Raw genomic sequence first — 14,822 nt, forward strand, 5'->3', positions numbered from 1 at the left:
GAGTTCAGTGTCCTGTCAGTGGGGAATGGGACCATTAACCCTTCAAGTCCCACGAAGCAGGCAGGCTGGTGCCAACCAGCCTTGCCTGAAAATAACAAACATAGAAAATAAATGCAGAAAACTCTTCAGGAGCTTCCTTCAGCGTGATCGGCTCCCTCGGGCACATTTTCTAAACTGAGTCTGGTAGGAGGGGCATAAAGGGAGGAGCCAGCCCACACTATCAAATTCTTAAAGTGCCCATGGCTCCTAGTGGGCCCGTCTATACCCCATGGTACTAAATGGACCCCAGTATCCTCAAGGACGTACGAGAAATATAAGTTAAACTTGATGGACAATTGTCTTTTTTCAACCTCAACAACTATGTTACTATGTTACGTTCTTAACTTTTCCTAGAAAAGGAAGGTTTGATACTGTCTGTAGTTAGTCATGCAGTCGGGATCTAAGTAAGGTTTTGTTTTGTTTTATACAAATGGTCTTACAACTGCTTTCTTTAGTGTTTTAGGAAAAATGCCTGTCTGCAAAGAGCAGTGAACTATTTTTGCAAATACAGGGTCAATTATTTCCATACAACCTATTAGAAGCTTGGTTGAAGCAGGGTCCTGATCACAGGCAGTGGGATGCAACATTCAGGTAATTTCAGCTATGTCTTTTATATCCATTGGGTCAAAGTTGGTCCATGAAAACAGGTGGCTTACATTGGCAGGCTTGGTAGTTTGGCACTACTTTGATGGCAAGGTGGTGATTCCAGCCTGGATGGAGGATACTTTATCTACAAAGAAGTTTGCAGACTCATTGCATCTTGACTGGGAGAGGGTTTTGTCAGGCTGCAGGCATGCTTGTTTGCAAAACATCTCCAATGTATGGAAAACCTGAGAAGGCCTATTGTTTGTTGCCATTATCTAATTTGACAGGAACTCTTTTTTTTTTACGGTCGATTGTGGCTTGATAGTCTCTAATATATTTGATTCAGGGACATACAGTGAGTTAAATGGCTCAGGAGGTATTGGCTAGTACCAGAGCCAGATTTGCACACAATATATGAGCCAAAGGGTTCATGTGGGCATTATGCAAAGGTGCAGCAGTATAAACTTCTTGAAATTTGGTGGGTTTTGATCAGAGATGTGCGGAAAAGATAGGCAGGCTAGGCACTGCCTCACCTGCCATAGACTTTTTACTCGTTTTGACTATAAAAATGATTATAATACAAAGAAGATATTTTTTATATATTATTTTTATTTTTCATATATTTTATTAAAGTCAAAACTCTGGTGCACACGTTAGAAAGACAGGAAAGGCTCTGCCTCACCTGCCACACCCCACCACACGTCACTTGTTTGATTAGTTTTAACTTATCCTCTACCAGGTTAGACTTCCTCCATTTTCTTTCAAGTATACAACCCCTTTTCTTGAGTTCACTAACACTGTGTTTTTTCAGGTTATACATGCACAGGGGCAATAATATCCAATTCAGCTGTCACATCCTTATTATAGTATCATACTAGTAAACAAGTATCTTCACTGGCAACCCTTACCACAGAGAAATCCAGGTTTACTGCAAGAGCCTAGGGAGTTATACCCCACCTTGGATGATACCTGGTCAACTCCGTGGGCAAAGGTCTACTTCAAGGGGTTGCAACTATGAACCAAATTTAGTGATGGTGTGACCATGTGACTGAGTTTTTTAGTTTAGAAATTTCTAATCCAATCTGGAAGACAAAACCAAGAGTGTGACCACTATTATGTCTAACAGAAGGAATGACTTGTGTGAGGTCCAGAACATTCATTGTGCATAGGAGCTCTTGGCCAAAGCATGAGAGCTCATCATCAACCTATGCATTGAAATCTCCAAGAATGAGCCATCTTTTATGCTCCAGAATGAGTCCAGCAACAATGTCTGCAATTTCTTGAAATATCTTCCCATCTCCAGGGGGACGATACATGAGAAGTTCACATGGTTTTACCCATTAGCTAACAAATTTGCTGCTGCGATCAGGTCTGAATCAGACCCATAATTCGGAAGAACTTCGGGCAGCAATGCACTGAAATGAGTGATTTCCATTTGGTGCATCCTTAATTTAAGTGGTTTTTTAGAGACGTGCGGGTTCAGATTTACTCAGTTCTTATCGCCAGAATTAACGCGAGTTCGGATTTATCTAGATTCTTCTTATTGGCTAACCAAAACACATGACATCCGAGAGCCAATAAGATGCCATTTTGATATCTGGGTAAATCCGAACCCGCACCTCTCTAGTTTTTTTTTTAAAGCAGATGGCCACTCCACATTTCCTGCGGTCCAGTCTTGGGTTGTAATTGACAGAGTAATTTGGTGGGACTGCAGCTTTCAAGATAGGTGCTGCATTTTCATCTAGCCAAGTCTCTGTGAAACAGGCTAGATCTGGACAGCAATTGTAGCAGTCTTGTTTTTTTTTTTAGAAATCTGACATTACAAAGGAAGGACCTGATAGGGCATGCCAAAGAGCCTGTAGTTTTCTTTAAGTTCAGTGCAGGGGCTCTGGGGATAGGAGTTTCACAGCAAGAGTTTACAGTTCTGTTCTTCCAAGCACAGGACATCTGTTAGATACCACTTCAATTTGACTCCTATTTGAAACTGGTGAGCCTGAGGCAAAGAACTTAGATGGTTGCAGAGGAAAAAAAGGTTTTCGACCTCGCTTCCAACGACTGCCCCAGTGAGTTTTTTGAAAATGCCAAGGGATTTAAGAATGGAAGCCTGTGCCGGTTTAATAGTAACTGCTGCTCATGGTGGGTGGAGTGAAAGAATAAAGCTGGTGGTGTACAAATACACTGGGTCATCAATGAGAAAGTATGAACTGCATTCAATGAGAAAATGAGAATTTAAAAATGCTTTTTTTCTTTTTCCTCAATTCTATGTTTAATCCAGAAGTTATAATGGGTTCTCTCTAACACTAATAGTACATCAGAATCAGACATTTTTATTGAGCAAGTACACCGTCGTCTACCCGGAAGTTATCTCCAGTTAACACTTTCTAAGATAATTCATGAAAACATTTTTTTACATAGATTTTAAGTAGACTGTAACTATTTTAAAAAAGTAAGACATTCATAAAATACAGAAATAAGACACTCATTGCTTTACATATGCCAAAGTATATATTTATTAGTTCCTGTCCTATTTTTGCTTGCCTCATAGGCTGCCAGTTCAGCTGAAGAACAAGTTTCAAGCCTATACTGATATTACGTAACAAGATTTAGTTCAATAATTAAAGGTTATGCAGGGTGAAATGTTCCCCTGATCAATATAATTGCAGTCCTGTTCTTCAACACTTGTTTCTTTAAGGGTGTGAGTAATTTTATTAACTTTATAATTGGGATACTCAAGTATAATATTAATAGAGAAACTGGCATGATAAGGGTGTGACATGTTGTCCTTATCATATGATTGTATTTTTTAAATTATATTGATAAAATATCTAAATTAAAAAGATTACATATTCATCTTATTCAGATGATCTTTATTAATTTGAAGTAATGAAATAAAGGAATCAAAACCATGTTTGCAATAATCAGAGAAACCAAAGATGTGATTAAGTAGATTTTCATTATTCTATTTAGGGTCTGCTATCCCCTTGTTAATTAATCCTGTCCACACTCTTCTTCTTTTGTGTATACAATACAGTTCTGTATGAATAATCATATCCATTGGCTACCAAATATGTCTGTCTCCTATTATTTAAGTATCCACTGTGCTTTGTAGCAGGGTTGCCTACTTTAAATAGCTCCTGTCCAGGAGAAGCCCGGAGACGAGACGCAGCAGGAGACTTCAGGGGGCGGGCCGTGACATCATTAAGCCCCACCCCACATCAGGAAACGCTGCGATTCACGGGTCTGCGGGAAGGGATTTGCATTTTAACCCCTTCCCCACCCCACGGACTCGCAAATACGGCAGTGTATCGCTTCATCCTGCCCGCATCACTAGGGTGCGAGCAGGATGCGGGAGACCTGCCTACTCTTCCGGGGTTGCGGGGGGGGGGGCTACCCAAAAAAACGGGAGCCTCCCGCAGCTTCCGGGAGAGTAGGCAAGCATGCTTTGTAGTGCTCAGAATTGTATAGCTATCACTGTGATTATGTTTACAGATCTGCATAACATTGCAATAATTACTGCACCCCTTGATACGTATAGAGGTGGATCTTTTACGAAGAGATGCAACTGAGCAAATGCTCCTCAAACAACATTGTGGTGGCCAATTGGCTACAATTGCAGCTCTGGATGCAAAGAATGTTCTCGAGCATACATACCTTGCAGGGACATGCGGTGAGGTAAATGGCCCAGGAGACACTGGGTAGGACCAGAGCCAGATCTACACACAATATATGAGACAAAGGGTACATCTGAGCACTATACACATGTGCAGCAGTATAAACTTCTGGAAATGTGGTGAGTTTTGAGCAGAGATGTGTGGAAAAGATAGTCAGGGGAGGCACTTTTTAAGAGTTCTGACTATAAAACTGATTAGTATAATACAAAGAAGATATTTCTAACAAAATCTTTGTATTTTTCATATACTTTATACCAGGCTTTTTTGAACCAGTGTGCCGTGGCACACTAGTGTGCCGCGACCAGTTGCAAGGTGTGCCGCGGAGCCAGAGCAGCTTCCTGCACCATCAGAGTGAACTGTTGGCCTGGGCTCTTCTAAGAGGATCATTCATAATCCGGCTGTGTCCTGTGCCTTGATGACGCAGCAGTGTGATATCATAGGTCAAGGCCGCCGCAACTCACCACCCAGCCAGCCCACCCACCTGCATACACATCTTCCAATTTCCACCTGCATCCACAGCTTTCCATGCCCACTCACATCCACACCTGCCCAACCGCCCGCTGCTCAGTATTCGCAGTAATCCACTATGAACAACCCCTGCCACTGAGGGACAGGGAGGAGGACAGCTGACCGGTAGGGGCTAATATTTGTTATGCTATTTCTCCTGTGGGGAGCAATAGGATTTATGGGGGGAACAATGTGAATAATTCATGTGGGGAGCAATAGGATTTATGTGGGGAGAAATGTAATTGATTTATGTGTGAGCAACATGATTTATGTGGGGAGCAATGTGATTGATTTATGTGGGGAGCAATAGGCTGTATGTAAGAAGCAACATGATTTATGTGGGGAGCAATGTCATTGTTTTTTTCTGTGTAGGCCAATGTGTGTGTAGATTTTTTATTATTGTGACGGCCAATGTGTGTTTTTTGTGGTATTTTCTGTGGGGAACGGATGGTGTGCCTTGGCAATTTTAAAACATTGTTCGGTGTGCCGTGAGTAAAAAAAAAAGGTTGAAAATCACTGCTTTATACAGTCAAAACTCTGACGCAAAGTTAGTTGACAGGAAAGGCTCTGCCTCACCTCACTGCACTATACCTTGCTGAGGTGATAATCTATACTTCAATCCTTAAATTTGCACCTCCATGTTCATTCCAAAAACAGATATTGAAGAACTCTACATGTAACGTGTTTCACAAATCAGGTCTTCTTCCTCATGCAAGTGCAGAGGGGGTGAAGCATCCATGTGTAAACTGAAAAATGTATTGCCAAACAATTGGTGTAATTAGATAACGAATGTGTAGCCGATGAATAGTAACTCACCCATCACACAGTATACACTATTGTTGTCGTCCTTCTCTTGTTTGGGATTATACCATCACTAGTTTGAAATATTCCTTGGAGATCCTGTGTGCCTATATATATATATATATATATATATATATATATAGGTTGCACTGGTGGACATTGGTGTTAAGATTATCAAAAGTGAAGTTGGTGCCACTGGTGAGTGCATTTCACGCAATCCACTACACCCTTCTACCATCACGCACTGTATACTACTGTTCTCTTGGGGTTTTTTTTTTTAATACTCGTGGAGGAGGAAATTAAAAGATTCAAGTATACATTTCTAATTTGTTGTTCTTCTAGGGGTTGAGTCTGTGACTTATATTTCAATACAGGTTTTCTTAGTAGCCACGATACAGCTGTTGTTGAACACTTTTTTCTGAAGAACTGCAGGAAACACATAACACTGAAGATTCATACATCAACTATATACAGCACAAAACAAATCAAGTGTATCCCTATGTCGGAATGGACACACAGCAATTGGAACTATATACACTGCAAAAATCACCACAACAAGGTCTGTCTGTGCTGGAACACTCTGTACTCGGTCTTTCTCTGAAGCAAGGTTGTATGTTTCGTTGTTCTCCTGGACCATTGAAGTAAATCCCTTGGTCTCTACCATCAGTAAACCCCAGTTTACAATTGCATTTCACCTTGGTATCAATTCCTTGATAATCTGGTTTACAGAATAGTCTTATATTTTGCAAAACATTGTCATCATACTTTTTATTTTTCAATAATAAAGTAAACTCAATGAATTTCAGTTGACTTTACCAATAACTTTAAGGGCTCCAGAACGCCGATTGATGACATCCATGAAAGGTAAAATTACAGCGACCTAAGCATATCCTGTGCAAGCTAAGGAATAATTAAATATATTTATTTTAAATCAGTATATATATTATACTATAAGGTAACCTATTGTTTATTGCTAAGTGAGATGCCACATCCATCTTCCATATTGAGGCTACACAGACTTCTAATTCTCTAATCAATTTTGTTCGATTTTAGATCAATTTCAGATCGATCTTTATCGATGATGGGCTTCCAGGGTTAAAACACACATTTACTAGCAGATTTTTTTATATTCATTTTTAAATTATAGTAAATGTGTGTTTTAACCCTGGAAATCCGGGGTGAACAAAATCGACCTTTAGTAAATATACTCCCTGGCTTGAGCAGGACACTAGTTAAAAGAGCTGAGACTGAAGTGAAAGTGTTATAGTCATTCTCTTTAGAAAGAAAAATAAATATACAGGAACCACAGTGCAATATAAGATGATAAGATCACAGTATAACAGCAGTAGTTTATAAAAATAAGATAGATACAGTACAAATAACATATAGCAATATGTCTAAAAGATGGATACGTGCAGATCAATGTTGGAAAAATGGTACATAATCAATCAATAGATTCTCCTTCCTCTCTAAATAAACAGTGGGGGAAAATCTATGAAAACCAAAAGTCCCAAAAACTGGTGAACTGATCACCCTAATATGAGATCAGATGTTTGAGAATGAGACTGCTCTATTTATGGAAGTCAGCGGGAACAGAGCACTTCCACGGCCAAGGCATTCTTTCAGGACTTGTGCTTTTGGTTCCTAAACATTTTTACTCACTGTTTGTACAGCGAGGAAGTAAAATCTGTTGATATAAGTATTGATAACACTCCTGATGGAAAATACCGAATGAGATCCTTGGTGGTTCTGAAAATCTACTTACTAATCTCAAGGTATATTGATGCACTTATTTTTTCCCAACATTCACTTGGATGCATCTATCAAATGTTCAGACATATTGCACTATGTTGTTTAAATGTATATTCTTTTTATCTTATTGTTACAATGCTACTACTGTTATCTGTATAGGTATATAGGTATACTATGAATATAGACATCTTTCCAAGAAACAGCTACCGGATTTGACATTCTTTGGTATTATAGATTTTCTCCTACCCAACCTTAATGAGTTTTGCCCTGGGCCCTATCTGTGTGGATTTTGTATGTTTCCTTCTAGCATATTGGTATTTTAATTGGCTATTGACAAAAATGTGTGTTTGTGTGTGTGTTTGAGAAGAAAAAGAAAGAGAAGGAATAAATCATAATTAAAACCAGTTTTCAACTGTCTATTGCGGATGTCCTCCTGGTTATATTCTGTGACTACCTATACACCTGTTCATTAAACCTCTTTCAAAATGGTTACATTAGGATCTTGACTTTGGGGTTTACAAAGTCTGTATGTATCAAGCAGTGAACGGAGTGGAGAAGTGGACCAGTGGAGAGGCTGCGCATTTACACTCCTGCAATTTCACCATCTTTTGTTCTTTTCTTCCTTTCTCCAAAATATTTGCCTTATGTTTAAAACATTTTCTTGCACCTTTTTTCTAGTGTCTCTCACATAGGGCTAGCGTAGAGATTTTACAGTATGTGCATTATGACCCCAAATTCTGTATACATTTATACTGAATGTTACAATAATTCAGTATTCCACCTACATATTTTATGTAATTGTACTTTAATTGTCATCTGTTGCTGATGATTTTAGGATGATTTTAGGTTTTGCAGAGGCATGGTCATACTGTACCATGATCATTTTTTTTTTCAAACATGGCCTCTGTTTCTCTTTTACAGTACTTACTTATCTTATAATTACTCCTGTGAAATGCTGATACATTTGGTATAATAAATATTTGTAATTTATTACAAATTTTTATTGAAAAACGATTTTTGCGTGTTTGTTAGATTCTCTAATAAAGTCCTCACAGAGCTGGATTAAGGGGGGGCAGGGGATTATCGCTGGGGTATATGCACCTACACACCAGGGGGTACTTGCACCTACTGTACACACCTTTCTCCAGGCCCCCTCTTAAGAAGATATTTACAAGCTGTCCCAAACCCTGCCTGCATGCAGAGCACTCTGGACTGTGCGGTCCTGTGTTTTAATAATGTAATCAGCAGGAATCTATTCCCAGCAAGGGTCGCATGAGTGGGGACAGGTTGGACTAGGATTGGGATTAGGATGGACTAAGCGTGTGGGAGGTCTCATGACAGTAGGGATGGGCAAACAAGGATTAAGGGCAGACCAGAACATTAATGGGTGTGGGTCAATGAGTAATAGGGACATGCTGATGTGTAATGGGGCAGGCAGCAGCCTGGAAAAATAGTGGGGCAGGCTGTAGGAGTAATGAGTTGGATGGGTGGGACAGGCAGCTGTGACTCATCCTCAGTGCAGCAGCTACAAAAGCATACAAGGTTGGCCTCATCCACACACGCCTCTGCACAAAAGTCAACTGTAGCTGTTTAGCCGAATGATAGCAGCTGCAGTTGGACTGTCACAGAGAAAGGACCAGGCATGGGAAAGCTGGCAGACACCCAGCGGCCAATGAGGTTGAGGTTGCATGTACAATTTGATCTTATTGGATGGTGCGGATCTGCAAGACTTGATAATTGGCTGGCAGTCTTAGAGTGTGATTGGCCTAAGTGGTTTGGATACTAAATCCCAGCATTGAAAATACCAACGGTCAGGATGCTGACAGCAGATTACCAAAATCCCAGTGGATCCAGCTAAATTATTTAACCCTACCCCTAACCCTAACCCAGAGAACAGGTGGGGAAGCAGGGGGGAGGAATTGGGGGGGGAGGGGGCGCGTAGTTTAAGGGCGGGGAAGAAAACAATAAAGTGGAAAACAGAGGGAGAGCAGAAGCATATAGGATACAGCACATGTGGGAGGTGGTGTGAGAGTCCTGGATGGAGAAACGTGCAGCTCAGGTGTGCCGGAAGTGAGTATGGCGAAGTGGACCTGCAGAACAATAGGGAAATGGATCAGCTGCCATTCAGCTGGAACCTCTGTAGCCAATGGTTTTGAGGTTAGTGTATGTCTGTGTAAATGTATAGTTATTTATATTTTTCTCTAAGTGTGTGTGTGTGTGTGTGTGTGTGTGTGTGTGTGTGTGTGTGTGTGTGTGTGTGTGTGTGTCTATCAAATCTATTAAATCCATTTATGTAAATAAATATATTAGACCAGGGGATCCCCCATGTTTAAAGTGCCAAGATCCCCCCCAAAGGCTTAATCCAGCTGTAGGTGCACAGCCTGTTCCACAGCAAGGAACAGAGATAGTAAAAAATAGAATCAGTTATGGATTAATACAGCTATTTCTAAGGAGTTCATTTCTGGCTCACAGGCAATGTCATTAAGGCAATTTTTAGGCCCCAAGGTGTTATAGTCCCATATTTTGTTAAAAGGATTTCCTAACATATTGTCTATGCCCCAATTTTTTTGCACCCTGATCTCATTGAACATACTGTATTAGAAAATGGGTGAAACACTGTAGGTCAGTTTTTTTGCACCACACAATAAAATAAAGAGTTAATTGTACTGTTTCAGATAGCATGCATTTCAATTACATGAATATTATCATACACTCAGCGTTACACCAGGAAGGTGGCAGCAAGCCAAAGGGTGATGCGTGACCAAGGCAATCACGATTTAAAGGTACATAAGATAAATTGTTACATTAGATACAATTTATTCAGATAAATGTGGAATTAGTAAATGCTGGTTCTCTTTAAATTACAATAGAACTGCATTGTAATAATCTCCAGTGGTGCTGTCATATCAGGGGTAAGACCTCATAACCCACACCTGTAAAGCAGCAAAGTGCCCCTTGAATTTTTAGTTAATAATGAAATGTTGGCAGTTATATACATGGGGCAGATACTTTGAATGCTAAAAATGTGTCTCATATATTGTGAGTGTTCATGTCAGGTATTTGCTGTATAAAGCAATAGCGCATTCCATTCTGCATAAATTGCTCTTTTCTCCCTACTTAGAGAGCGAAAAAAGTTTACAGATTGAATCTGGGAGAGTGGAAACCACGTCCTGCTGGTCACATGGCTTCTTTAATTTCCATCCAGTCATGGCTCAAAAACCCACCAAGCAGCTGCAAATACAGAAATCAGTTAGGAACACAAGATATGAGCATTTGATCAATTCTGATTCAATTTAAATTTACATATACATTAATTATATATTTTTAACAAGGAAGAAGAGCGTAATCTCTGTTAGGTCACACACTTTAGCAGTAATATAGGAAATAAAATAATAACTGTAATGTTTATTAATATATTTATAACTGCAAATTTTAAAGTTCTATGGGATGAAGCATAGTGTTAGGACAATATAGCATACATGCAATCACAACACAGTGACTGCTACAAGATGATGATTTTGATGTAGATTCTCAATATAGGTTCCCTGGAATATGACTAGTATTAATATTTAACTATAGGTATCTAATGCCGGGTACACACGGCGCGATGCAGGAAATGCCCGACATTGACTATGTAGCAGGAGCCCGGCACCATCGATATAGTCAATGTTGGGCTGCCTGCACAGTCTATTTTTCCTTGCGATGCCGATCCCACGGGACCGTGCTTCGGCATTGCAAGGAGTTTCCACACTGTGCGATATGCACTATATTTTCTTCCGATATGGACTATATAGTCCATATTGGAGAAAATATTGCACCATGTGTAGGCCCTCCTCTTAGTCTTACACAGTTCACTTGGCACTTTGTGGTTATTCATGTTGGAATTTCATGTATACTTTTTGTCACTCAGGATTTAATCATGAAATGTGAATGATGTATTACTGCGAAAGTGTATAATACTTTCCTTCATTCTTCCTTGTTATGCATGTATGATTATTCTAGGGATAATCAATCTACAATCTGTGATCAGTAATAAGTACCATGTACAAGATTTCACAAACTTTTGTGTGGTTTATGAGAAGGGAATACATACGTTTTACTGGCGGACGGGATGCCGGCTGTCAATATCACAACAGCGCAAGAATGCCGGCAGCGTGCAAATGCTAAGAGTCCCCTTATGGGCTTGCTGTGCTCGCCACTGTTCATGGACACCCACGAGTGGGAATATCCCTGGTGCACCGGGATTCCGGCTGTCGGTATTCTCGGCTGTTGGGATTTCGGCATTGGTATCCTGAGCACCGGGATCCCAACAGCCGGCATTTTAACTGCAACCCATGAGAAGTTGTATAGGGAAAACAGAGCAACATGTTTGGTAGAGGCATTGTACGCCTTTAAAGTATTCCCCAACGGCCCTGCTGGTTTTAGGCCTGCTTTTGAAAGTCCAAAATCACAGTTTGCAGATGTGTGCACCCTCCGGGATACACCGAGATGTGATCAAACAATAATCCCTTAACCACTTGCCTGGCATGGCCGCATCATATGCGACCACACCAGGCTGGGCTTACCCTGACATGGTCGCATCTGATGCGACCAGTCAGGAATGCCTACTGTATGGCTGCCGGAGGAGAATCTTTCAGGAGCCGCCAGTCTCAGAGGGGCCTGCCAGCCTCTCTGTACCCACGGCTCCTCCCCCAGAGTGTCACAATTACTGTTGGCCACAGTGATCGGGCAGCCCGGCACCCCCCACTCCGATGACTAAACGTAATACTGAGAAGCAACGCGGTAGTGAAGCTCCAGAGTGTCCCGATCAATGTGACCAGCAGTAATTGTGCAGCCCAGCGGCACCCCCATCCCACCTATACAATTAGAACTAGCGGCCACAGCTCTGCCACCCCCCCACCTTCTGTCTGTCCCGATCATTCTTACCAGCAGCAGCGACAGTGACATCAGATCACCTCCACCGCGCCCCTCCTGGCTGCTGTCAGTGTCAGCCGGCAGCAGAGTGACATTCGCTTGCTGCACAGGCTCCTTCCACATGTCCAGCATCCCAAAGCAGCACACTGATGCATCGCAACACAGCTAGCTCCTCCTCCCTTTATCGGCAGTGGACGTATAGCAGCACCGCATCCCAGAGCAGGCTGCGCTGCACCAGCAGATCCCTCTGAGGCACAGCATCACTGGGTGCACAGCCTAGCTAATGGGAATCACTTCCCCAGTTACAGCATGTATTAGGGTCAGGCCAAGACACATTTATACAGTATATATAATAATACATTTTTTTTTTTAAATGGTAAAAAATAAATAAATCAGAAAAGCTATCTATTTATTTATCTAGATATATCTGTATGTATGTATGTATGTATGTATGTATGTATGTATGTATGTATATATATATATATATACACATACGCACACATACATCTATATATAGACATAAACTCCTTCCCGATCCATCCCTGCTCCTCTCCATACCCCCTCCACCTCCCCATCCTTCTGAGATATTACTTCCGCCACACCGTACACTTTCTAAAATAGTTTGTTTAAACTATAAAACTCTTTTTTAATGACCCCAATTTTTTTTCCATGATCACATTATGTAAATAATAGCTATTGAAACTTGGGTTTGCATTTTTATAACAATATATATTTTGAATCAGGTTTAAATAGCTATTATTTACCTAATTTGATAATAAAAAATAAAAAAATTCAACAATTTTGGGGCCAGTTTCGGAAAAAATATTAGCCAGTTAAGTGGTTAATCCTAGGTAATTGGTCTTATTCTGGGAAATTTCAGTCACTCCAAAACAACCTGGGGCAATTCCCGCATCATTTGGATACCACTTCCAAATATCCGTGCTCCTCCAATAAAACAGAGATGAAAGGATATATGGGTAAGTACAATTTATTCCAAAGTATACACGAACAATAATCTCAATAAAATCAGAATCCACCAATGACTGGGGCAAGTGTGCGTACCAAATTTTGTGGGGTGTCAGGAAGTGACCACCCTATAGCGCATGTGTGATGTTACTTGGGTACCTCCCGGGATGTCAGCACCTTCTCATCACTGGGTCGGCAACTTATATTCCTCTCCCCACTTTACAGTCTGTTCCAGATATTACCAACGCGTTTCTGCTCACAAGGAGCCTTCATCAAGGTGTGTGGTGGACACACAACCCAGGGTATTTAAATTTAAACCCCATAGTATGATATGTTTGGTTCAGACTGTTCAGAATATAATTATACTTTGTGCTTATTTCACATGGCCCCCGATGGGTAAGAGGTTTGTTATACATCCCTTATCCAATCCGCTAAGGTCATATATATTTAAACCCCCGTATTTGGTGAAAAAACTGGAAAAAAAAGTGTGCGTTCCAACCTCCTGGAACGCACACTCCCGTCTTCCACTTCCGCTCGCCGGGTACTCCAGCTAGCGGCGGAAGTATGTCATACTTCCAGTGACCGCGGTATTTAGCCGTGGAACGCACAGGCCGTTTTGCGTTCCACCGGCCAATACCGGAAGTATGTCACACCTCCATTGGAGGAAGTCCTCCGTTGTGGAACGCACAAGAGATTGTGCGTTCCACCTATAAAACATACTGTTATACTAGAAGGAGCGCTGTAATCATAGTTGCATTACTAGATACACATTATAGTGCTAAATCCAACAAGAAGGCTGTATCCCAGTTCAATTGCATTTTTCAACTGAATTGGGTTACAGCTTCTTGTTGGATTTTGTACTGTAATGTGTATCTAGTATCTGCAAACTGTGATTTTGGACTGTGGACTTCTTGGAGTGGGGGTGACCACTTCAGCAGTTGTAGCGGCATCATTGAGTTGGAGCGTTGGTTTAAAATTATTTTTCCTGATTTTGAAAGTGACATAAATCCAACTATCATGCACAAATTTCAGATTTGTTTTACTTTGAATGAAATTAATTCATAAAATGTGTAAGTGAAAATCATTAAGACACAGTAGTTCATTTGTACTTCAAGTGGGGTCTATATGTAATTCACCAATTAGAGTGGCTTTCTCATAGCCTAGCTAATCAGAGCAAAGCTGCTCTGATAGGCTACCTGCAGATAGGCTTGTCATTTGCATTGAAGCACCTAGTGGCCAATGTATTACTGACAGAAATACAAAATAAAAATCCCGAAGAATTTAGGCCTGGAATACAGATGTCAATGAGAGTCTTTACTTGTTTGTTTGTTTGTTTGTTTGTTTGTTTGTTTGTTTTTTAAAGTGTGGTATATGTATTTACTATGTGGTCACCATGGGAGTACTTTACTTCGTTGAGATACTTTCAAACGTTTTATAGAGTTCTTTGGAAACATCAAGCAGCACTTGAGACGTACACTCCCATGAAGGAGATGCTTATTGCATTCAACCTATATCTACACACTGGACTTCTGTAATGCAGGATCTGTATACCAATGTACTATGTGACAGCTACAAAGTGACAGACCA

General features: G+C 40.7%; 1 protein-coding gene across 2 annotated transcripts in view; it reads right to left on the minus strand.

Moving 5' to 3' along the window:
• Positions 1-9,540: 9,540 nt before the first annotated feature.
• NECAB3 (N-terminal EF-hand calcium binding protein 3) overlaps positions 9,541-14,822 on the minus strand; it is a 231,844-nt gene continuing 226,562 nt past the window's right edge. For both annotated transcript variants that reach the window (XM_063960213.1, XM_063960212.1), the window contains one exon: positions 9,541-10,586. In XM_063960213.1, coding sequence (XP_063816283.1) covers positions 10,561-10,586 — 26 coding nt within the window. In that variant the 3' untranslated portion in view covers positions 9,541-10,560. The remainder of the gene's footprint in view (positions 10,587-14,822) is intronic.

The sequence above is a fragment of the Pseudophryne corroboree genome, chromosome 3 (genome assembly GCF_028390025.1).
Source record: "Pseudophryne corroboree isolate aPseCor3 chromosome 3, aPseCor3.hap2, whole genome shotgun sequence".
Taxonomy (NCBI): Eukaryota; Metazoa; Chordata; class Amphibia; order Anura; family Myobatrachidae; genus Pseudophryne; species Pseudophryne corroboree.